We start from the raw sequence: 26,767 nt of genomic DNA, 5'->3' as shown, positions 1-26,767 counted from the left end.
ATTCGAATCGAAGACAAATTCGAATCGAATTCGAAAACATATTCGAATCGAATTCGAAAAAAATAGAAAAAGTTTTTCTAAAAAAAACAATAAGATAGAATATAAAATAATAAAGCAATAGAATGAATATATATATATATATATATATATATATATATATATATATATATATATATATATATATATATATATAATTTTTTTATTCTCTTCTATTTTTTTAATGCTTTTTTTTCTATTATTTTATATTCTATAATAGTCTTTTCAATTCAAATTCGAATTTCGGAACATGGCTTCTGAAGTTTGAATTTCGTATAGAATGAATTCGAATTTGAATAGAAAAGATTAGAACAGAAGATAATAGAAAAGAAGACTAGAAAAACAATAGAACAGAATAGAAGAAAATATAATATATGTATGTAATATATGTATAATATATACATATATATATCAATAAAAACAGAATAGAAAAAAATGAAATAGAATGAAATCGAATTCTAATAGAAAAGACTAGAACAGAAAAACAATAGAACAGAATAGAAAAAAAATATATAAAAAAATATATAAAACCATCTTCCAAAATTGGAATTTGGTACAGAATGAATTCAAATAGAAAAGATTAGAATAGAACAGAAAATAATATAAAAGAATAGCATAGAAAAACAATAGAACAGAATAGGAAAAAAAAATATTCTATTCTAATCTTTTCTATTCAAATTCATTCTGTACCAAATTCCAATTTCGGAAGATGGTTTTTTATATATATATATATATATATATATATATATATATATATATATATATATATATATATATATATATATATATATATATATATATAATATTTCTTTCTATTCTGTTCTACTGTTCTATTGTTTTTCTATTCTATTCTTTTCTATTAGAATTTGATTTCATTCTATTTCTATATAACCATCTTCCGAAATTCGAATTTCGTATAAAATGAATTTGAATTTGAATAGAAAAGATTAGAATAGAGTAGAAAGAATAGACTTGAAAAACAATAGAACAGAATAGAATAAGATATAATATATATATTATATTTTATTCTGTTCTGTTCTATTGTTTTTCTAGTCTATTCTTTACTATTATTTTCTATTCAAATTCAAATTAATTCTATACGAAATTCGAATTTCAGAAGCCATCTTCCGAAATTCGAATTTCGTATAGAATTAATTCAAGTTTGAATAGAAAAGTTTAGAATAGAATAAAAAAGAATAGCCTAGAAAAACAATGAAACAGAATAGAAAAAAATATAATATATATATTATATTTTATTCTCTTCTGTTCTATTGTTTTTCTAGTCTATTCGATTTCTATTATTTTCTATTCTAATCTTTTCTATTCAAATTCGAATTCACTCTATACGAAAATCTAATTTTAGAAGCCATCTTCCGAAATTCGAATTTCGCATGGAATTAATTCAAATTCGAATAGAAAAGTTTAGAATAGAATAGAAAAGAATAGCATAGAAAAATAATGGAACAGAATAGAAAAAAATATATAATATATATATATAACCATCTTCCGAAATTGGAATTTAGTACAGAATGAATTCGAATTCGAATAGAAAAGATTAGAATAGAATATATTATATTTTTTTCTATTCTGTTCTATTGTTTTTCTATGCTATTCTTTTATATTTTCTATTCTATCCTAATCTTTTCTATTGGAATTCAATTTCATTCTATACGAATTTCAAATTTCGCAAAATGGTTATATATAGTTTATTTTTTCAAATTTAGTTAATGTTTATTTTGAATGTGGTAGAATTTTTTCGAATTTGATAGTTTTTTTCGAATGTGGTAGAATTTTTTCGAATTTGACAGTTTTTTTTTCGAATGTGGTAGAATTTTTTTCGAATTTGATAGTTTTTTTCGAATGTGGTAGAATTTTTTCGAATTTGACAGTTTTTTCGAATGTGGTAGAATTTTTTCGAATTTGATAGTTTTTTTTCGAATGTGGCAGAATTTTTTCGAATTTGATAGTTTTTTTTCGAATGTGGTAGAATTTTTTCAAATATGATAGTTTTTTTCGAATACGGTCGAATTTTTTCGAATGCGGTCGAATTTTTTCGAATTCGAATACGAAACGAATTCCGAAAACGAATGTAACGAATGCAACAAATTTAACTAAACGAATTTAGTTAAATAACAAATCGAAACGAAACTAAACTAAACGAATTTTTTCATCCTGCACATGTCTACAAGGAAAGTAAAAAACAGCATTTTAGCTTGCACATGATTGAATGATAAAATCAGCAGAGCTTCCCCTCATTTCAGATCTACCCCTTAGATTTAGAGCGACTGCACTTCCAAATGTACTTTCAGTGCACTTTCAAGTGCACTTGCAGTGCAAAGTGGATTTGCCTTTCGTAAATAACCCCCTTTGTCTCACTCTCCATTCTGAAGAATAAGACATCCTCAACATGGCCAGTAACACGGAATAAGTATTCTGTATGGCAAATAGGTCTAGAAGGATCTTAGACATCCAAGTGTCAAGCCATAAACTACCTTGTTGCTGAATTTATCAGGCAAAATGGCTCTAGTCTCTTCCAACACTATTAAAAGGTTGGTATCTTTGCAACCTGGGTTAGAACATCATCCTTCTGGCATATCCAAACTAAAGTACAATGTCAAAGGCTTCACACTTTTTTCTATATCCAAACTAAAGTGTTTGAAGTACCACAAACATTGAAAATAGATTCAAGGTTGAAGAGAGACATAGAATTGTCCCTTCTTCAAGGAGAAAAACGATAGGCTCGTCGGGCCTAACGACATCAGAAGACAAGCACTGTCCAATGAAAACAATCACAGGGGTGTGGATCAAGTCAGTCAAAGGGTTTAGATGGCTAGGACAAATCTATCACATAAGGGCAGAGACCGCTCTTCCAAACTGATTGCGCATCCATGGGCGGAACTCCAAAAGAGTCCCTACAGAGTTAATATGTAAACTTTGACCTGGTCTACATTCAACGCGCTGGGGGTCCATTCTTGTGGACCCAGCAGCCTTAACTACAATATATCTCAGTCGTTAGTGGGGATAGATCTAATCCTCAACTTAAACACTTCAGCAGTACCCACCCTTGTCATCTGGTGAGTTGGTACATTCCATACGTATATGCTGTCATGCTGTGTCAGGAATTAGGAAAATTTTATACTTACCTGACAGTAATTTTCCTTTCCTGATGCAAGCCTGACAGCATATAGGTCCCTCCCGAAACTAAAAAAAAAAAGAAATGAAAGAAAGGCTTTGCAGTGATCCTAAGTTACGAGATTGGTGCGGGCAGGGAGGAGACCTACTCTTATAGTATAACCGGTCCTGAGATAGGGCAGGGAGCGGAGCCTGCCCATACGTATATGCTAAAAACAAAAGAGAAAGAGTTCTCTTAAAGAGGGTCAGCAAGGAACACTGATGTTGATACAAACCAGCTTTATTAATTTCCTAATAATATACCAAATTTAAATACAAAAGAAAATGAAGAAAACAGCAGTTTAGACTGACGGTTACCACAAATCAATTAAAATAGGACAACGTTGTCACAAGGGGTAATTAAAAACATATGGGAGCCGCGGCTTCACATCCACTCATACACAACATGCACATCTCTAAATTGTTGATAGGGTATAGTGAGCTAAAGAATATAATGAAAATTTAATAATACTGCCCTATTAAAGTAACAATTATATGTAGCAATTGGCAAAAAAATATTGCAAAGTCCTGTATAGTAGGGGCGGATCATATATCAATAGCAGAGATGTGGGTGGATGGACGGTCTGGCTATAAATAAAGTATATTGTGGTTCAACATAGGTAAATCGATCTCATGAGGAGTTAGCGATGCCCAAATATTGCACAAACATTGTATGTATAGCAGCTGTTAGATAGCAAATCAAATCATGTCCCGGTTCCAGCAGGTAGATATAAATTATGCAGTTCAAACAGCAGGGTATATGTCCATGGAGACAAGTGTAGGAGGTGCAAACAATACTGACATACGTTTATTAAAGATGCTGAATGAAATGGAAGGATCTCACCAGCCTCAGTAGCTCCGTCGCCAGGTTTGCAGTAAGTCCTCAGTCCTCAGTTCCTAGGTCTCTACATGGATCGGTGCCGCTGTGATAAGCAAATAGATGCCAAGATGAAGGAACCGTTTGTTTGTTGGTGAAGCCGCTGTAAAGCGGGTGTTTCAGTATAGAGAGATGTTAGTGGAGGAGACAAGCATCAGCTGTTGAGTTGTGCAGGAATAGGCCGGATCGAATAATACAGGTCGAATTGCCAGATCGAGTTGCCAGGTCGAATAGCGCGCGGCTCCCGGTGACGTGCTGACGTCACACCGCTGACGCGTTTCACCAGCCAATGGACGCTGGTTTCCTCAGAGCGAGGAGGGGTCAATGGTGAAGGGCTTAAATAGATATTGAGGGATGCAGTTCCCATTTCTATCCACTAGATGTCACCATCCAGACCACTCACATGAAAGACATTCAGCAAAGGGAAAAAAACGTGCATATCAAGCACAAAAATAAAACTAATGGGGATATCGATTGAAAGAGGCTGTGATGTAGTGACTTAAAGAGATTGGCAATAGAAAGAGTGAAGAAGTTGATTATTTATGGTGATAGCCATATTGAAAATTTATCCTAGCATTTTACGGACAAGGTATTATTTCTCTAGGAAGGGTTGAAAACTACATTCTGTATTTAACCCCTTAGGGGCTAAAGAGTCTAAATAGTACGTCCACATTTTCTCCTTTTGAAGGAGAATAGTGTCAAAGTCCCCTCTTCTAGGGGGTAGATTCAGCACATAGATCCCTTTAACTTTGAGGCCCTTTGGATTACTGTCATGGAATTTGGCAAAATGTACTGGAATAGGTCGATCGTCTTCTTTATTCTTTTTCTTATTCCTAATACCACTGATGTGCTCACCAATCCGGGTTCGGAGTTGGCGTTTAGTCTTTCCTATGTAGTTTTTGTTGCAAGGGCACGTGAGCATATATATGACACGTGTCGTTGAGCAATTGATAAATTGTTTAATTTGATAATGCCTACCTCCTCTCGGGTTGGCGAACTCATCAGTGTGATCCACATATTTGCATATGTTACAATGTCCACATGCATGCATGCCGGAGGGGGGTTTTCTTTCAGTAAGCCAGTTTTTATTGATGGTTCTGGTGTATTCTGAATGGACTAGAAAATCGCCCAAGTTCTGTGCCCTTTTGGCTGTAAGTAATGGTTTGGGGCTAATTAAATCTGTAATTAGGGATGCTGATTTAAGGATGTGCCAATGTTTGTTAAGAATCTCTTGGACTTTTGTCCATTGTGCACCAAACCTAGTGATGATTCTTGGGAAATCATTTTCTAATTTTTCGAGTCCTTGAGTATTTTTCTGTGTGGTTAGGAGATCCTCACGTTTCCTTTCTAGTGCATTATTTTTAGCTTTTTTAAGGCAATTATGTGAGTATCCTCTTTTTCTGAACCTGTTGTACATCTCATGTGCTTCAGATAGAAATTGTTCTTCCTCTGAACAATTTCTCCTGATCCTTAAAAATTGTCCCATTGGTATTCCTTTTATTAGGGACTTCGGATGATGGCTCTGTGCTAAGAGGAGGGTGTTGGCTGCTGTTTCCTTTCGGAACGTGCTAGTTGCTATCCGATCTCCACATCTAGTGATTTTTAAATCAAGGAAGGAGAGGGCATCAGCAGAATAGGAATAAGTTAAATGAATATTCCTTTCGTTAGTATTAAGTTGGGACATAAATTCCTCAAGTTGTTCCGCTGTGCCCTCCCAAACCATGAGTATATCATCGATGTACCTTGACCACAAAGTACAGTGGTCAAGGTACATCGAGGATTTATAAACCTCCTCCTCCTCCCAGAGGCCGAGGTGGAGACACGCGTATGAAGGGGCCCAGGGGGCACCCATACTAGTGCCTCTCACCTGTTGGTAAAATCTCCCAAGGAATTGAAAAAAATTGTTACTTAGCATGAATTCTAGTATATCAATAATGAACTCATTATGGGCTCCCAGTAGGGGGAAATGGATGTCCAAAAAGGTTTTGGTCGCTTGGATACCCCAGTGGTGGGGGATCGATGTATATAAGCTTTCGACATCTATTCCCACCAAAAGGGCGTTTGGTGACAAGGAGAAATGAGATAGTATAGAGAGTATGTCTCTGCTATCACGGACGAAAGACCGTAATTTTGTTACCATGTCTTTGATCATCGAGTCCACAAATTTGCCAGTTCTCTCAAGGGGACCATTGATAGCTGAAACAATTGGCCTTCCAGGAGGGTTTGTGAGTAATTTATGTAACTTCGGGATTATGTAGAAGGTTGGGATAGTGATGTCATCAGCTCGGAGATAAAGGTATTCCTTTTTAGTAAGTAGATCGGCTTCCATAGCTAGTTTTAACTTGGTGTTAAGAGTGTCTATCAGGGCTGGGAATGGGGTATTAGTTAGTTTTCTATAAGTAAATGTATCATTTAATAATCTGAAAGCTTCATCCTCATAGAGTTTTTCACTAAGTAGGACCACATTACCACCCTTATCACTTCTTTTTATCACCAAGTTTGGGGCCTCCTGTAATTCTTTTAGTGCTTTTCTCTCAGAGCTGGTTAGGTTACTTGATCCCAACCATTCCCAGTTGATCCTACCGAGATCAAGTTTAACCTGATCTAGGAATAGTTGAAGCCATTTGTGCTTGGATAAAGCTGGCATTTTTGTGGACTTGATCCTCAAATTAGATTTCGGAAATCTAATTTGAGGATCAAGTCCACAAAAATGCCAGCTTTATCCAAGCACAAATGGCTTCAACTATTCCTAGATCAGGTTAAACTTGATCTCGGTAGGATCAACTGGGAATGGTTGGGATCAAGTAACCTAACCAGCTCTGAGAGAAAAGCACTAAAAGAATTACAGGAGGCCCCAAACTTGGTGATAAAAAGAAGTGATAAGGGTGGTAATGTGGTCCTACTTAGTGAAAAACTCTATGAGGATGAAGCTTTCAGATTATTAAATGATACATCTACTTATAGAAAACTAACTAATACCCCATTCCCAGCCCTGATAGACACTCTTAACACCAAGTTAAAACTAGCTATGGAAGCCGATCTACTTACTAAAAAGGAATACCTTTATCTCCGAGCTGATGACATCACTATCCCAACCTTCTACATAATCCCGAAGTTACATAAATCACTCACAAACCCTCCTGGAAGGCCAATTGTTTCAGCTATCAATGGTCCCCTTGAGAGAACTGGCAAATTTGTGGACTCGATGATCAAAGACATGGTAACAAAATTACGGTCTTTCGTCCGTGATAGCAGAGACATACTCTCTATACTATCTCATTTCTCCTTGTCACCAAACGCCCTTTTGGTGGGAATAGATGTCGAAAGCTTATATACATCGATCCCCCACCACTGGGGTATCCAAGCGACCAAAACCTTTTTGGACATCCATTTCCCCCTACTGGGAGCCCATAATGAGTTCATTATTGATATACTAGAATTCATGCTAAGTAACAATTTTTTTCAATTCCTTGGGAGATTTTACCAACAGGTGAGAGGCACTAGTATGGGTGCCCCCTGGGCCCCTTCATACGCCTCGGCCTCTGGGAGGAGGAGGAGGTTTATAAATCCTCGATGTACCTTGACCACTGTACTTTGTGGTCAAGGTACATCGATGATATACTCATGGTTTGGGAGGGCACAGCGGAACAACTTGAGGAATTTATGTCCCAACTTAATACTAACGAAAGGAATATTCATTTAACTTATTCCTATTCTGCTGATGCCCTCTCCTTCCTTGATTTAAAAATCACTAGATGTGGAGATCGGATAGCAACTAGTACGTTCCGAAAGGAAACAGCAGCCAACACCCTCCTCTTAGCACAGAGCCATCATCCGAAGTCCCTAATAAAAGGAATACCAACGGGACAATTTTTAAGGATCAGGAGAAATTGTTCAGAGGAAGAACAATTTCTATCTGAAGCACATGAGATGTACAACAGGTTCAGAAAAAGAGGATACTCACACAATTGCCTTTAAAAAAGCTAAAAATAATGCACTAGAAAGGAAACGTGAGGATCTCCTAACCACACAGAAAAATACTCAAGGACTCGAAAAATTAGAAAATGATTTCCCAAGAATCATCACTAGGTTTGGTGCACAATGGACAAAAGTCCAAGAGATTCTTAACAAACATTGGCACATCCTTAAATCAGCATCCCTAATTACAGATTTAATTAGCCCCAAACCATTACTTACAGCCAAAAGGGCACAGAACTTGGGCGATTTTCTAGTCCATTCAGAATACACCAGAACCATCAATAAAAACTGGCTTACTGAAAGAAAACCCCCCTCCGGCATGCATGCATGTGGACATTGTAACATATGCAAATATGTGGATCACACTGATGAGTTCGCCAACCCGAGAGGAGGTAGGCATTATCAAATTAAACAATTTATCAATTGCTCAACGACACGTGTCATATATATGCTCACGTGCCCTTGCAACAAAAACTACATAGGAAAGACTAAACGCCAACTCCGAACCCGGATTGGTGAGCACATCAGTGGTATTAGGAATAAGAAAAAGAATAAAGAAGACGATCGACCTATTCCAGTACATTTTGCCAAATTCCATGACAGTAATCCAAAGGGCCTCAAAGTTAAAGGGATCTATGTGCTGAATCTACCCCCTAGAAGAGGAGACTTTGACACTATTCTCCTTCAAAAGGAGAAAATGTGGACGTACTATTTAGACTCTTTAGCCCCTAAGGGGTTAAATACAGAATGTAGTTTTCAACCCTTCCTAGAGAAATAATACCTTGTCCGTAAAATGCTAGGATAAATTTTCAATATGGCTATCACCATAAATAATCAACTTCTTCACTCTTTCTATTGCCAATCTCTTTAAGTCACTACATCACAGCCTCTTTCAATCGATATCCCCATTAGTTTTATTTTTGTGCTTGATATGCACGTTTTTTTCCCTTTGCTGAATGTCTTTCATGTGAGTGGTCTGGATGGTGACATCTAGTGGATAGAAATGGGAACTGCATCCCTCAATATCTATTTAAGCCCTTCACCATTGACCCCTCCTCGCTCTGAGGAAACCAGCGTCCATTGGCTGGTGAAACGCGTCAGCGGTGTGACGTCAGCACGTCACCGGGAGCCGCGCGCTATTCGACCTGGCAACTCGATCTGGCAATTCGACCTGTATTATTCGATCCGGCCTATTCCTGCACAACTCAACAGCTGATGCTTGTCTCCTCCACTAACATCTCTCTATACTGAAACACCCGCTTTACGGCGGCTTCACCAACAAACAAACGGTTCCTTCATCTTGGCATCTATTTGCTTATCACAGCGGCACCGATCCATGTAGAGACCTAGGAACTGAGGACTGAGGACTTACTGCAAACCTGGCGACAGAGCTACTGAGGCTGGTGAGATCCTTCCATTTCATTCAGCATCTTTAATAAACGTATGTCAGTATTGTTTGCACCTCCTACACTTGTCTCCATGGACATATACCCTGCTGTTTGAACTGCATAATTTATATCTATCTGCTGGAACGGGACATGATTTGATTTGCTATCTAACAGCTGCTATACATACAATGTTTGTGCAATATTTGGGCATCGCTAACTCCTCATGAGATCGATTTACCTATGTTGAACCACAATATACTTTATTTATAGCCAGACCGTCCATCCACCCACATCTCTGCTATTGATATATGATCCGCCCCTACTATACAGGACTTTGCAATATTTTTTTGCCAATTGCTACATATAATTGTTACTTTAATAGGGCAGTATTATTAAATTTTCATTATATTCTTTAGCTCACTATACCCTATCAACAATTTAGAGATGTGCATGTTGTGTATGAGTGGATGTGAAGCCGCGGCTCCCATATGTTTTTAATTACCCCTTGTGACAACGTTGTCCTATTTTAATTGATTTGTGGTAACCGTCAGTCTAAACTGCTGTTTTCTTCACTTTCTTTTGTATTTAAATTTGGTATATTATTAGGAAATTAATAAAGCTGGTTTGTATCAACATCAGTGTTCCTTGCTGACCCTCTTTAAGAGAACTCTTTCTCTTTTGTTTTTGCTATATGATATATAGGGCATCGGGAACTGCATGCAGACTTTTGCCTACATGATTGTCTGATACTTACCCGTTAAAACGACCACTCATTTAATTAATTCATTGGTTGATCCAGGCAACAATCCTTATTCTTCTCATACGTATATGCTGTCATGCTTGCATCAGGAAAGGAAAATTACCATCAGGTAAGTATAAGATTTTCCTCATTTTAGAAGGTTTTTTTTGTAAATATTCAAACCTGAGCAAATTTAGAAGCTGTCCCATGCACATTCTATTTTTTTTAACTATTAAGATTTTGTTAGTTGTAAAAAAAATTTGTATGGATATAAATAGATATTACAAACTTACTTGGAAGTGTACAATTCCTGCCACAATTTTGAGATGGGGGGGGCAAGACATGACAGTGGAGGAGTTGGAAAGGCAGAGTTTATAGGGTAAAACTTGGAAAAGGCAATTCCAATTCCATTCAGCTCAACCATGAGTTCAACCTGAACTCAAGCTTGTCCTGACATCCATGGCCTGATTCTTGTGTGGGTCTTTGGGGAGGTGACTTAGAGTCTGGAATCCCTTTAAAATGAATGTGGGGATGAGGCCCTTGTCCCCTGGCAAGGCATCTTGTCTCTATCTTAACAGGGACAAGGGCCTCATCCCCACTTTCCTGGCGCAGTGGATATAGGAGTCTGCTGGGGGTACTTTTTGGAACCTGGAGGCCCCAAGATATCTGGCCCTCCTTGTTATGTAGATAAGTATGCCTTATTACTCATTCACTATAACAATTAGACAGGCACCTATGAAAAATTCTGTTATTACAAAAAAAAGTCCCACAGCGTATATCCAATAATAATCCTGTCATCCAGTGATGTAGATCCATCATCAATCACGATCAGTGGCAACCCAAACAAAAAAACCCACCCACAACAATTTTCTCCCTCCAGACTCCTGTCACAAACAACAGATTCCAGGCACTACTGCTGTTAAACAGCAATCCCAGGAAACCTGGCTGAGATAATTGATCACATAAAGACAACTAACATCTAGATCTCTAATAGCTGCAAAGATATTCAGTGACTACTAAAACAGTATGCCTAATTTTGTTCATTAATTTAAGATATTTTTAAAATTTCACTGGGTCACTTGTACTAACATACAATCCTTAACTTTTAATTATTAAATTAATATATATATATATATATATATATATATACATATATATACATATATATATACACACACACACACACACACACACACACACACACACACACACACACACACACACACACACACACACTATATTACCAAAAGTATTGGGACACCTGCCTTTACACGCATGAACTTTAATGGCATTCCAGTCTTAAGCCTTGTACACACAATAGGATTGTTGGCAGACAAAGCGCCAGACTTTTGTCCAAAGGGCGTGTGCCGTGAACTTGTCTTGCATACAAACGGTACACAATTGTCGGCCAACAAACACGAACGTAGTGATGAACTACGAGGAATTTCAGCTCTTGTGCACCACCCTTTGGGCACCTTCTGCTAATGTCGTGTTTGGTGAGCATTGATTCCGAGCATGCGTGTTTGTACTTTGGAATTTTGTGTTACGGACTTGTGTACACACGATAGGAAAATCTAACAACAGACCGTTGTCTGCCGAAAACGTACTAGCCTGCCATCCAACATTTGTTGGCGGAAAGTTGACCAACAATTGTCTGATGGAGCGCACTAACGGTCGGATTTTAGGCAAACAGTCTGTCATCACACAATTCCCGGACGAAAACCCAATTGTGTGTATGAGGCTTTAGGCCATAGGGTTCAATATTAAGTTGGCCCACCCTTTGCAACTATAACAGTTTAACTCTTCTGGGAAGACTGTCCACAGGGTTTAGGAGTGTGTCTATGGGAATGTTTGACCATTCTTCCAGAAGCGCACTGATGTGGACGAGAAGGTCTGGTTCGCAGTCTCCGCTCTAATTCATCCCAAATGTGTTTTATCAGGTTAAAGACAGGACTCTGTGCAGGCCAGTCAAGTTTCTCCACCTCAAACTCGCTCATTCATGTATTTATGGACCTTGCTTTGTGCACTAGTCCAAGTCATTTGGTGGAGGGGGGATTATGGTGTGGGTTTTTTTTTCAGGAGTTGGGCTTTGCCCCTTAGCTCCAGTGAAGGGAACTTTTAAGGCGTCAGCATACTAGGACATTTGGGACAATTTCATGCTCACATGGCCCCTTCCTGTTCCAACATAACTGCACGCCAGTGCACAAACAAGGTCCATAAAGACACGGATGAGCGAGTTTGGGGTGGAGAAACTTGATTGTCCTGCACAGTCCTGACCTCAACCCGATAGAACACCTTTGGGATTTATTATAGCGGAGACTGTCAGCCAGTACTTCTCGTCCACAACAGTGCCTGACCTAACAAATGCACTTCTGGAAGAATGGTCAAACGTTCCCATAGACACACTCCTAAACCTTGTGGACAGCCTTCCCAGAAGAGTTGAAGCTGTTATAGCTGCAAAGGGTGGGCCAACACAATATTGAACCCTACGGACTAATGCCCCGTACACACGGTCGGATTTTCCGACGGAAAATGTGTGATAGGACCTTGTTTTCGGAAATTCCGACTGTGTGTAGGCTCCATCACACATTTTCCATCGGATTTTCCAACACACAAAGTTTGAGAGCAGGATATAAAATTTTCCGACAACAAAATCCGTTGTCGGAAATTCCGATCGTGTGTACACAAATCCGACGGACAAAGTGCCACGCATGCTCAGAATAAATAAAGAGATGAAAGCGATTGGCCACTGCCCCGTTTATAGTCCCGACGTACGTGTTTTACGTCACCGCGTTCAGAACGATCAGATTTTCCGACAACTTTGTGTGACTGTGTGTATGCAAGGCAAGTTTGAGCCAACATCCGTCGGAAAAAATCCTAGGATTTTGTTGTCGGAATGTCCGAACAAAGTCCGACCGTGTGTACAGGGCATAAGACTGGGATTTTCTTTTACTCATGGTTAGTGTTTGGCTGAAGCCATTTATTATCAATCAACTGTGTTTGCTCTTTTTAAATTATAATCACAACAGAAACTAGCCAAATGACCCTGATCAAAACTATACATACCCCAGTTCTTAATACTGTGTATTGCCCCCTTTAACATCAATGACAGACTGAAGTCTTTTGTGGTATTTGTGAATGAGGATCTTTATCTTCTCAGATGGTAAAGCTGCCCATTCCTCTTGGCAAAAAACCTCCAGTTCCTGTAAATTCTTGGGCTGTCTTGCATAAACTGCACATTTGAGATCTCCCCAGAGTGGTTCAATGATATTGAGGTCAGGAGACTGAGATGGCCACTCCAGAACCTTCACTTTATTCTGCTGTAGCCAATGACAGGTCAACTTGGCCTTGTGTTTTGGATCACTGTCATGTTGGAATGTCCAAATACGTCCCATGCGCAGCTTCTTGGCTGATGAATGCAAATGTTCCTCCAGTATTTTTTGAAAACATACTGCATTGATAGATTTCCTGTGCCTTTGTAGCTCACACATCCCCAAAAAGTCAACGATCCACCTCTGTGTTTCACAGTAGCAATAGTGTACCTTTCATCGTAGGCCTTGTTGACTCCTCTCCAAATGAAGCGTTTATGGTTGTGGCCAAAAAGTTCAATTTTGGTCTCATCACTCCAAATTACTTTGTGCCAGAATGTTTGTGGCTTATCTCTGTGCTGTTTGGCATATTGTAAGCGGGATACTTTGTGACATTTGCGTAGTAATGGCTTTCTTCTGGTGACTCGACCATGCAGCCCATCTTTCTTCAAGTGCCTCCTTATTGTGCATCTTGAAACAGCCACACCACATGTTTTCAGAAAGTCCTGTATTTCACCTGAAGTTATTTGTGGGTTTTTCTTTGCATCCCGAACATCTTTCCTGGCAGTTGTGGCTGAAATTTCAGTTGGTCTACCTGACCATGGTTTAGTTTCAACAGAACCCCTCATTTTCCAGTTCTTGATTAGAGTTTGAACACTGCTGATTGGCATTCTCAATTCCTTGGATATCTTTTTATATCCATTTCCTGTTTTATACAGTTCAACTACCTTTTCCCGCAGATCCTTTGACAATTCTTTTGCTTTCCCTATGACTCAGAATCCAGAAACGTCAATGCAGCACTGGATGAAAGATGCAAGGGTCTGCCAGGAGTCCAGAAACTCATTGACCTTTTATACATACACACTAATTACAAGCAAACAGATCACAGATGAGGATGGTAACCTTTAATAGCCATTCAAACCCCTTGTTGTCAATTTGTGTGCATGTTATCAGGCCAAAATCACCAGGGTATGTAAACTTTTGATCAGGGTCATTTGGGTAGTTTTTGTTGTCATTATGATTTAAAAAGTGTAAACACAGTTGATTGATAATAAATGGCTTCAGCCAAACACTAACCATGAGTGAAAGAATTTTTTTTGTGTTATCATTCATATTCTCTGAAAAATGGTGAAGAAATCATAAATTCTGCAAGGGTATGTAAACGTATAAGCACAACTGTATATATAGTTATTTATTTTTTAACAGAAAACATGGACCAAACAAAATGATGGTTGATAATTACAAACAAGCAATAGTTGCAATGAGTAAAATGACATGGAGCCAGCATACCCTCTTGTGCGCCAGGTGGGAGGAAAGGAGGCTCAGCTCCATCTTTACTTGCTTCACTGCATTGTTTCTCTAGCTGTGGCTGAGAAGACTTTTTTTTCTGAGAATTGTTCTTGGGAACATTATCCCCTGAATAAGGATGACTGTTGCTACTTTTTGGAGCTTGTGTCACAGGCGGAACTATAGGAGAAATACCTGCAAGAGAAAGCGTTTGAGAGTTACTTCATAACAGAGTATAAGCTGCTTACTATCACAAGCAAAGGTAGATTTACATTCTTGCTTACTTAAGCTAGTTTTGCAAACATACAGTTTTTTCTTGGTAACCCTTACAGAGTACCTGCACCTATGTAAGTATTAGATGATCATAAGAACCGTCTTCCAATTGTTCTGATACAGATAAACTGCAGAAAAAAATAAAATAATTAAGCCCATTATATATAAAATAAGTAACAAGAACTTCTAGTTCACACAAGAATGCAGCACGGGAAACCCGCATTACGCGTGCGTTTCCCGCATTGCTTTAAAAACGCACCACAGTTTTGATCTGCAATGGGTGTCAGTATTAACTTAATGGCACCCCAAATGCAGGTTGCAAACACAGTGCATTTGCCTGTACCAGATCGAGTGGTACAGTAGTACCATGTGATCTGGTTTCTGAGCATTTTTTAAAGTAGTGCATATACCTGCATCGCATGTGAATCACACAGGAATGCACAGCACATTCCTGTATGATTCATGGTTTGAAACTACTTTAAATGAAGGGAAACAACTTGTACAGTAATGTGCAGAGGGCCCAACTTGTAATGTACTGTTGGAGATTTTACCTCACTTCCCTTCTGATAAAATATTGTCAATAGGACAAGAAATTTCTCTAATGAAGTCCTGTAAATCAAAAAGTTAAAACCTAACAGGGGTTTCAACTCTTCTGCATTTAAAAAAGAAAGTTTTATTTGGGAATACACTTTAACCCTGCAAAGCACAAATCACTATGGAACTTATTTTATGAATAGGAGATTCTAATGCCGCGTACACACGATCTGACTTTCCGCCAACAAAACCGTGGATTTTTGTTCGAAGGTTGTTGGCTCAAATTTGTCTTGCATACACACGGCCACACAAATGTTGGCCAACAATAACAAACGTGGGAACGCGGTGACCTACAAGACGTACAACTTCCCTAAACTATGAACCTTGCTAGAAGGCATAAATTGGGATAAAATCTTAGGAACAATGAACACGGAGGAGAGATGGGTTTGCTTTAACTGCATATTAAATAAGGGCATTAGCCAATGCATCCCATTGGGTAATAAATTTAAGAGAGCGAACAAAAGTCTTGGATGGCTTAACTCCAATGTAAAAATGCATATAAAAGCAAAGGAGAAGGCCTTCAAAAAATACAAGGTTGAGGGATCATCATCAGCATTCAGACTTTATAAAGAATGCAACAAGAAATGTAAGGGTGCAATAAGGACTGGTAAGATATAACATGAAAGACACATAGTGGAGGAGAGCAAAAAAAATCCCAAGAAATTCTTTAAGTATGTAAACAGTAAAAAAGGAGGACAGACCATATTGGCCCAATAAAGAATGAGGAAGGACATCTGGTTACAAAGGATGGGGAGATGGCGAAGGTATTTAATTTATTCTTCTCCTCAGTCTTCACGAGGGAATCGGGGGGCTTCAGTAACCAAAACTGCAGTGTTTATCCTCATGAAACATCACAGGAAGCACCTCCATGGTTAACAGAGGACAGAATTAAAATTAGACTTGAGAAACTTAACATTAATAAATCACCAGGACCAGATGGCTTGCACTCAGTAAAGTAATTGCCAGACCATTGTTCCTAATTTTTTATTGACAGTCTACTGACTGGAACTGTACCAGCTGATTGGAGAAAAGCCAATGTAGCACCAATATTTAAAAAGGGCCCAAAATACATCCCTGGGAATTACAGACCAGTTAGCCTAACATCAATAGTATGTAAAATCTTGGGGGGATGATAAGGGACTATATACAAGATTTTAGTAATGAGAACGGCATCATTAGCAGTAATCAGCATGGATTTATGAAGAATCGTTCTTGCCAAACCAATCTACTAACCTATGAGGAGGTGAGTTGCCAGCTAGATAAAGGAAGGCCCATAGACATGGTATATCTGGATTTTGCAAAAGCATTTGACACAGTTCCCCATAAACGTTTACTGTACAAAATAAGGGCCGTTGGCATGGACCATAGGGTGAGTACATGGATTGAAAACTGGCTACAAGGGCGAGTTCAGAGGGTGGTGATAAATGGGGAGTACTCGGAATGGTCAGGGGTGGCTTGTGGGGTCCCCCAGGGTTCTGTGCTGGGACCAATCCTATTTAATTTGTTCATAAACGACCTGGAGGATGGGATAAACAGTTCAATCTCTGTATTTTCCGACGATACTAAGCTAACCAGGACAATAACTTCTCCACAGGATGTGGAAACCTTGCAAAAAGATCTGATCAAATTAATGGGGTGGGGAACTACATGGCAAATGAGGTTCAATGTAGAAAAATGTAAAATAATGCATTTGGGTGGCAAAAATATTAATGCAATCTATACACTGGGAGTAGAACCTCTGGGGGAATCTAGGATGGAAAAGGACCTGGGGGTCCTAGTGGAGGATGCCAATGTGCAATGTGCAATGCCAAGCTGCTGCTAACAAAGCAAACAGAATATTGGCATGCATTAAAAAGGGGATCAACTCCAGAGATAAAACAATAATTTTCCCACTCTACAAGACTCTGGTCTGGCCGCACCTAGAGTATGCTGTCCAGTTCTGGGCACCAGTCCTCGGGAAGGATGTACTGGAAATGGAGCGAGTACAAAGAAGGGCAACAAAGCTAATAAAGGGTCTGGAGGATATTAGTTATGAGGAAAGGTTGCGAGCACTGAACGTATTCTCTCTGGAGAAGAGACGCTGGAGAGAGGCGATATGATTTCAATATACAAATACCATATTGGTGACCCCACAATAGGAATAAAACTTTTTCGCAGAAGAGAGTTTAACAAGACTTGTGGCCAGTCATTAAAATTAGAAGAAAAGAGGTTTAACCTTAAAACTACGTAGAGGGTTCTTTACTGTAAGAGCGGCAAGGATGTGGAATTCCCTTCCACAGGCAGTGGTCTCAGCGTGGTCTATGTTACCATAGTCACCTACTATGTAACTATGTAACTATGGTAACTTACATGGATAAAGATAATAGGAGGGTTTACTTCCACTTTAAGTAATTTTGGTTGCATCCACGTGCCTTCAATTTATCTGAACTTTGTAATATGGGAATACAGCATAAAAGAATGTGCTTGGCAAATAAAAATTTAAAAATCTTAACACTTACCTATATTTGGTAAAGGTTCACTATTTTCTGGCATTTGTGGTATCCCATTTATTGATGTCTTTATTTTATCCTGCTTCATTACTGTCTCCTCTTCCACACAGCTGGATTCTAAAAAAAAAAAAAGTAAAAAAGTAGAGAATAAAGTTTTTAGCAGATTTACAAAGGATATTTTACATTATATGGTAAATTAATATCTAGCAGAAGGGTTTGAAAGACCGGCAATTTCATGAATTACTGTAAATGTTTTGGTAACAAATAAATGCTATAGTTAAAGCCAACCAGAACATGATTAGTTTGGCTGGATTGGTGCCAAAATGGGAAATAAATTCCTTGCCCGTTTGAAAAATGAAGGGTTTTGGCCTCCTTTGCTATAACCTATGCTTTTTTTTTTTTAAGGACAGCTGCTGTCTAGTGGTACAAGTGAGTTTAAAATTGAACCCACTGCACTCAGGACATTTTAAGGGTAACAAATAAAAAAAAGTGTAAACACAGTTACTTTTTTTGTCCACCAGACATATCGTTTGGTGTTGAGGCCAAATAATACAAGTTTAGTCTCATCTGACCATAACACAATTTTCCATGTGGCCTCAGAATTTTCAAGGTGCGTTAAGGCTCAGTTCACACCAATGTTTTTTTTCATGCTTTTTGCGGAAACGCAGGACATCATTTTTAACATGGGTTACTTTGGAACACGTTCACATCAGTTTGTGCCTCTGCATTTTTGGAAAGGGTCAGAGACTTTTTTAAATGCAAAACTGTGCTTTTTTGGTTCGATGACCTCAATGGAGAAGCTGCAGAAAAGGTTTTTACCGCAAATTGCATTTTGCATTTTTTTATCTGCCCAACAACAAATATGCCAAATAAAAAAGCATAAAAAATGCAAATCGCGACAAAAACGCAGTAAAATAGCTGTAAAATTGCGGTTAAAAAAACCTGCAAAAATCACTGCAGAAACACTCAAAAGCAAACTGTATAGATGTGAATAGAGCTTAATGCCTCATACAATTCGAAAATCGGACGACAGATGGTCTGACTTTTTTCGCTTGATAGTCATGCAAGTAGAAATTGAATAGGTTACTATAGTTACGAAAATTCTCATAGGACAGATTAAAAATTCAGAAGTGATGTAATGTGTTTTAGTGTATTTGTATTGTATTTTTGGGATGACAACTGTACTGATTTAATGAAAATTGTACAATCTGGTATTGTACGAGAAAAATTTTTGTGCTTCTCTGATCGGATAATATCGGATGAACTGTCGTGATCGAAAGCTGTGTACTAACGATTATCGTATGATCGATTTGAAAGCAGTATTTTTCGTAATGATTTTCGGATCGCGTTTACGGGCCATTAGGGCTGGTTCACACCACAAAAACGCACTCCAGATCTATTCCAGATGTGTTTTTAACAGGATTTTAATGCGTTCTGGTTCATTTTTGATGCATTTCTGGATGCATTCAAGATGCTTTTTCATAAAATGCATGAAAGTAAAAAACCTTGAGCCTTTACAACCACTTTAACAGAAATATCACTCTTCCAATACTCACACCAGTTAACCATAAATAATGTAAAGTGACAAAATAAACATTAAAGTGCAACCATCGTTTGCAACCCAAATGACAACCTAATCAACTATGTAGTTTATAGACACTATAACATTTGCACAAGCCATTTAATATACACATATTGGGATTTTATTTTACCAAAGACATGTAGCAGAATACATTTTGGTCTACATCATTTATAAAGAAATTTTATTTTTTTTATATTTATTGGATATGTTTTATAACAGAAAATATAGTTTTTTTTTCAAATCGGAATCGGATATAGCATCGCTTGAAACCCTGTCTACAGTAGATATGGCAGTAGTCTAATAAGTAGGTGTCCAGGGGGGCCTGCCGTCCGGCATAGGCCCTTATCTCAGTAGCTAGTGCTCGAGGGTTCTGGATCCAGGATATAAAGGCAGCAGTTGAAGAGGGATTCCCTAAACCTGATATCATTTGAGTCCTAGCCAAAATAAATAGAGAGGCGGCAATAGACTCATTAAGGTTCTCAGCTAGGGCAATGCTATACTCGGTCATGGACAAGAGGGCCCCTTATTTTGAAACCTCAGGCTGTGTTTGCTTCTTCCAAGCAAAATTAGTGTAAGATACCTTATGACAGAAAATCTCTGTTCGGTAGTAAATTGGAGACATATCAGGAGTGACAGGTGGCAAGTCCGGTCTGCTCCCACAAGACAGGAAGCAAAAGGGATCAAAATTTTTCTCCGAGCAGGTTACGCACCTCCATATCCTGTGAGCCTAGAGCCTGCTGTCAGGCCAGGGTCCCAAGTAGGGGATGGAAGGGAACACAAACAACCTTTCTCAAGGCCCATAAGTCAAAAACCTTGAATATGCCACAGGAACTCACTAAGACATTTTGATGAGCCCACACCCAGACTCTTGCGGTAGTAGCCAGATTGGCACGCTTCCTGGGTATCTGGATAGCAAGTTATGTAGATTCTTGGGTGAAGGTATCAGTCACTCATAGTCATTTTGAGAGATTCCTCACTGCTCTTTCTCCAGACCAGTTCTCTCCCACCAAGCTGCCAGATTCACCACAAAACCAGGTGGGTGGCTACAATACATACAGACACTTCAGACCCAGGAGGGTGTCATCCCGGTTCATTCACAGAAAAATATACAGGTTTCTATTTGACCCTGTTTGTGCTTCGCAAAGGATGGTGGCTGGTGTCCAGTTGCAGATCTGAAGAGGTTGAACTTTTTTATCCTCTTAGGGAACTTCAAGACGAAGTCCATTCAAACAGTGCAGCCAGACGGCTAGATGCTATTACTGGATCTTCAGGCTCCTATCTTCACATCTCAAGTGTTTTCACTTTTTCCAAAATATGTAGTTGCGATAGGTCAGACGCATCTTCAGCTTAAAGTGGTTGTAAACCCTTACAGACCACTTTGACCTACAGGTAAGCCTAGATTAAGAGAAAAAATAAATAAATAAATCCGCGCAATGGAATAGAAAAAAATAAATCCACGCAATGGGGATAGGTGCAAATGTGATTTAGAACTGCTGCCTCCCCAAATGCAATTACCACCAAAGTGGAAAAAGCTGAGATAAAAAAGCTGGGTGTGGGAGCGGCGCTGTTCTGATATTATGGCAAAGTGTTGTGACACTGTAATTACATGCTATTATCACCTCTGGTGGGTGGGTGGAGGTGTAAAAATGTTAAATAACTGAATTCTTAAAAAACTTATTAGACTTGGGAAACTTAACATTAATAAATCACCGGGACCAGATGGTTTGCACCCGAGGGTATTTTTTAAATGATTCTGCGCTTGCCCAACTACCAGTGCAAGTGATATCTAAATTTATTATGTGAAAAAAGTGATAAACTGTTGTTTTTAAAAAAAAAGTAAAGAATATGTATAAATGCTGCTATCTCCTGAAAAAATTAAATACTCAATTTAAAAACCATGTGTAAAAAATGTGCAACACAGTTAATGAAAATTGATATATTTAAAGTAAATGAATTAAAGTGGTGTTCCAAAATTATACATTTTAAATAAAAATACCCCTATAATACACAAGCTTAATGTATTCTAGTAAAGCCAGACTGTATTTCTTCCTGGATCTCATCCTTGCAGATCTCGCACATGCTCAGTGCAGCACAAGCAGTGTAATTGGTTTCAGGTCAGGTTTCCATAGCAACGGCAGTGTCAGAGGAAGTTGCCACTCCTTCCCAGAAGGCATTGCAAACAGGAAATGATGCGATGGGCCGCGGCCAGGGAGGAGGAAGTGAAAAATGAATACAGTAGATGTACAGTAGGCGCTGAGAAAAAAAATGTAAAAATATCCTATTCGTTTACAGTGCGCAGTTTAGTGAGGGATGCTGAACAGTTATAAAAGTGGGTGGAACTCCACTTTAATCACTAAAAAACTGATTAATATAGTGATAAGGTATAAAAAGTCCCAAACCAAACCCAAACCAAACTCTAAAGTCGGAATCCACACAAAATATTTATGTTTGATGTATCAAAAGAAAGTCCAAACTGAAAGAAATTGGCAAGGTGATGACAATAAGCAACTTTTGATGCCGCCCCTCGCACACTGCAAAATTGATCAGATGCTTCAAATCTGGATAGAAGAAATAAGCTTTAATGGAGCCAGATGGCCTCTTACCAAATATAATGGACCCCAAATTATAAGGGTTAAACTCGCCTGGTAACAGCAGCACTCTACAGTGGCATTTCACCCGGTCCGCTCCTGAGAACAAGCAAGTCAATCTTCCCCATTAGGGACACCAAGATGAATTAATGTTTTCCATTCACTCCAGCAATGGCAGTAATCAGCTGTGATGTTCCACCGGGTCTGCTCAAAGGGGATAGCCACTCTCTTCCGTCACAGATAACAGGATGGATTGAAAACTTCCTTTTTTACTCCGCTCAAAACTCCTCCAAAAGGTACTTCAAATGGGTATTTAAAAGAAAAAGAAGAGGAACTTTTCTCATGCACAGCAAAGAAATATGAACAGCACACAGCTCCGAGCTATCAGGCTATCAGCTTGTGTATGGTGACGTCACGGGATTCTCTCCAACCGATGCGTTTCCCTGTAACAAGCATCGACTGGGAACGTGATGTCGATGCTTGTTACAGGGAAACGTGTCAGTTGGAAAGAATCCCGTGACGTCACCACGCACCAGCTGATAGTTTCATAGCTCGGAGCTGTGTGCTGTTCATATTCCTTTGCTGTGCATGAGAAAATCTTTGGCATAAATACTACGATTTGCTGAACTATGAAGTTCCTCTTCTTTTTCTTTTAAAAACCCATTTGAAATACCTATTGAAGGAGTTTTGTGTGGAGCAAAAAGGAAAGTTATTAATCCATCCTGTTATCTGTGACGGAAGAGAGCGGCTATCTCCTTTGAGCAGACCCGGTGGAACATCACAGCTGATTACTGCCATTGCTAGAGTGAATGGAAATAATTAATTCATCTTGGTGTTCCTAATGAGGAAGATTGGCTGGCTTGTTCTCAGGAGCGCATCGGGTGAAATGCCACTGTAAGTGCTGCTGTTACCAGGTGAGTTTGCTCCCTATAATATCGGGTCCATCATATTTGGTAAGAGGCCATCTGGCTCCATTAAAGCTTATTTCTTCTATCCAGATTTGAAGCATCAGATCAATTTTGCAGAGTGTGAGGGGCGGCATCAAAAGTTGCTTATTGTCATCACCTTGCCAATTTGTTTCAGTTTGGACTTTTTTTTGATACATCAAACATAAATATTTTGTGTGGATTCCGACTTTAGAGTTTGGTTTGGGACTTTTTTTACCTTATCACTATAATAATCAGTTTTTTAGTGATTAATTAATTTACTTTAAATATATCAATTCTATTAATTGTGTTGCACATTTTTTACACATGGTTGTTACATATTGTGTTGTGAAAGGTTTTTTTTGCTCAATCTCCTTTGCACCCGAGGGCACTTAGGGAACTTAGTCAAGTAATTGCCAGACCATTGTTCCTAATTTTTACTGACAGTCTACTGACTGGAATGGTACCAGCGGATTGGAGAAAAGCCAATGTAATGAAAACGGTATCATTAGCAGTAATCAGTATGGATTCATGAAGATTAGTTCTTGCCAAACCAATCTATTAACCTTCTATGAGGAGGTGAGTTGCCATCAAGATAAAGGAAGGCCCATAGACATGGAGTATCTGGATTTTGCAAAAGCATTTGACACAGTTCCTCATAAATGTTTACTGTACAAAATAAGGTCCATTGGCATGGACCATAGGGTGAGTACATGGATTGAAAACTGGCTACAAAGGCAAGTTCAAAGGGTGGTGATAAATGGGGAGTACTCGGAATGGTCAGGGGTGGGTATTGGGGTCCCACAGGGTTCTGTGCTGGGACCAATCCATTGAATTTGTTCATAAACAACCTGGAGGATGGGGTAAACAGTTCAATCTCTGTATTTGCGGATGATACTAAGCTAGGCATGGCAATAACTTCTCCGCAGGATGTGGAAACCTTGCAAGAAGATCTGAACAAATTAATGGGGTGGGCAACTACATGGCAAATGAGGTTTAATGTAGAAAAATGTAAAATAATGCATTTGCTTGGCAAAAATATGAATACGATCTATACACTAGGGGGAGAACCTCTGGGGGGAATCTAGGATGGAAAAGGACCTGGGGGTCCTAGTAGATGATGGGCTCAGCAATGGCATGCAATGCCAAGCTGCTGCTAACAAAGCAAACACAATATTGGCATGCATTAAAAAAGGTATTAACACCAGGGATAAAGCGATAATTCTCCCACTCTACAAAACTCTGGTCCGGCCGCACCTGGAGTATGCTGTCCAGTTCTGGGCACCAGTCCTCAGGAAGGATGTACTGGAAATGGAGTGTCCCCCACGCTCGGGAGCCACGATCGGCGGCACTGGAGGCTGCCCCTCCCAGGTGTGCTTTCGGCGGCTCCCGCGGACCAGGAGTGAAGTGCCTGGGAGACCTAGGACCCAATAGAAGATATCCCACGGAGGTCTGCACTCCTGAGACAGAGGTGAGTGGCAGCCATCTAGCAGCTCCCGGAGCCCTCCAGCTGCGGAATTTCGCCACCGGGCCCTCCATCCAGACTCCTGGACATCCCCTGAGCTGACCCCTGCTTGTTTGGCACATTCCGGCCATCCGCCCGCTCGAATATCCGGCCCGCTGCCGGTTCCGTTTACCGAGTTGCGGCCGCCATCTTGATGCCTACGGGGCCTCCCGGTCTGGACTGGAGGCAGCCCCTTCCAGGTGCGCTAATGGCGGCTCCCGCGGATCATGAGGGGAGAGCTTCTGAGTCCCAGAGGCCACCTGAGATATCCCACAGAGGACAGTATCCCGGAGATAGAGGTGAGAGGCAGACATCTTGCTACACCCTGAACCCACCAGTAGCTACCTCATCCCCCCTGAGCCAGACCCAAACAGCACAACTATATAAAAGTATCCTGCTCATGAGGGGGGTTGACCCGGGCTGCACAATTCTGAGACTTGCCTCTTAGTAAAGTCCCTACCCATATATACAGGTGCAGCGGCCATCTTGCTACACCCTCACAGACCAGAGTTAATCTCCTCAAAAACTCTGGAATACCCCAGCAGTTGAGACGGCCTCCTCGGGTCCCTAGCTGAGTTCCCCCGGTGGGCTAATCTTAGCATTGCAGTCAGCGACCGCCATCTTGCTACACCTCATAGACTGATTCTACTAAAGTCCTGGGTGTTTGTTCCTTACCTCAACAAGTTGCCATGCACACCTCACTGGACAACTTATAGCCCCACAATGGTCTCTGAGCCAGCTGTCACCCTAGGACTAGGTTGATAAAATTACCTAAAATCACAATCGCAAATAAGTGGGGGCGCATGCGAGACGCGATGCAGTTCACCATCTGTAATTAAGAACTCCACTGATTCAGCAAGGATTTAATACACACTGCAAGGATCAATTAACTTAAATTGCTATATAATTTTTTTTTTAACATCCCTGCAGTTTATACTAGTGCATGCCATCAAGCAAAAGGGCGTTCAATCGCCGTGTGCAACAGCACCCCTTAATCACATATCCATTGCGCAATAAAGAGCAGAAGATCATGGCCCATAAAGGCGCTAGTTCATCGCCTGTACAATCCCCTACAGCTACCAGTGGTCCTCCGCATAAGTCTTCTTTGACACATAACAACCATGATCTCCCCTCTGAGATCACAAAAGCTGACTTAGACTCCAGCTTAACCAAGATCTATGAAAAACTGGTAGACAAAATACAATGCGAAAACAACAAACACACTCACACAAGAAATAGCAACCCTGGGAGGACGCACAGATGTTCTAGAAACCAAACATGATGAGCTATTACTTGCACACAACGATCTTAGAAGAGACTTTGAAGTTTTAGCTGAAAACCACTCATACTTACAATCACAAGTGGAAGATTTGGACAATCGAAACCGTAGGAACAACCTGAGGATTCGTGGTATTCCAGAGTCAGTCACCGATCTGATGCCAGCAGTAACCAAACTGTTCCACAATCTCCTTCCTGATCTACCTCCATCCTCATTTGTATGCGACAGAATTCATAGGGCCTTGCGCCCTAAACCACCCCCAGACAAACCGTCATGTGATATCATTCTATGCATGAAAGACTTCATCATAAAAGAAAACATACTAAGAGCATCTAGGAATATGCATAACATTGAATTGGATGGCACAAAAATTAAAATATTTCCTGACATCTCACAAGCTACCTTGGAAAGGAGACGCAAAATGAAAGAGATAACTTCGGTATTACAATCAGCTCATATCAGATACCGGTGGGGTTTTCCATTTAAATTAACTGTGCCACACAATGGCACCACCTATACAGTCTACAACATCTCAGAAGGTAAAGATCTGCTTGTAAAGTTGGGTCTCTTAGATCCAGGTGCAGTTGCAAGACCTCCTACCACCCCTCATACTTCACCCATCTGGGCCACCCCAGCCACGCGTTGTGGAAAAGGAAGATGGCGTCCATCACTCAGAAATCTGGATGTCTGAAGATAAAGCTGATGCATACCTGCAACTGAAAGTTCACCCTTTTTCTATTTTGTTTTT

At 39.6% G+C, this 26,767-nt stretch overlaps 1 protein-coding gene across 1 annotated transcript in view; it reads right to left on the bottom strand.

The window, feature by feature from the left end:
* The window catches only part of MDFI (MyoD family inhibitor), a 97,820-nt gene that overhangs the window by 5,177 nt on the left and 65,876 nt on the right, over nucleotides 1-26,767 (bottom strand). The window contains 2 exon segments of the mRNA XM_073617999.1: nucleotides 14,788-14,979; nucleotides 18,150-18,257. Of these exon segments, the coding sequence (XP_073474100.1) occupies nucleotides 14,788-14,979; nucleotides 18,150-18,257 (300 nt within the window).

Source organism: Aquarana catesbeiana, linkage group LG02, assembly GCF_042186555.1.
Source record: "Aquarana catesbeiana isolate 2022-GZ linkage group LG02, ASM4218655v1, whole genome shotgun sequence".
Taxonomy (NCBI): domain Eukaryota; kingdom Metazoa; phylum Chordata; class Amphibia; order Anura; family Ranidae; genus Aquarana; species Aquarana catesbeiana.
The sequence above is the reverse complement of the archived record's forward strand: the minus strand, read 5'-3'. Positions and strand labels throughout refer to the sequence as shown.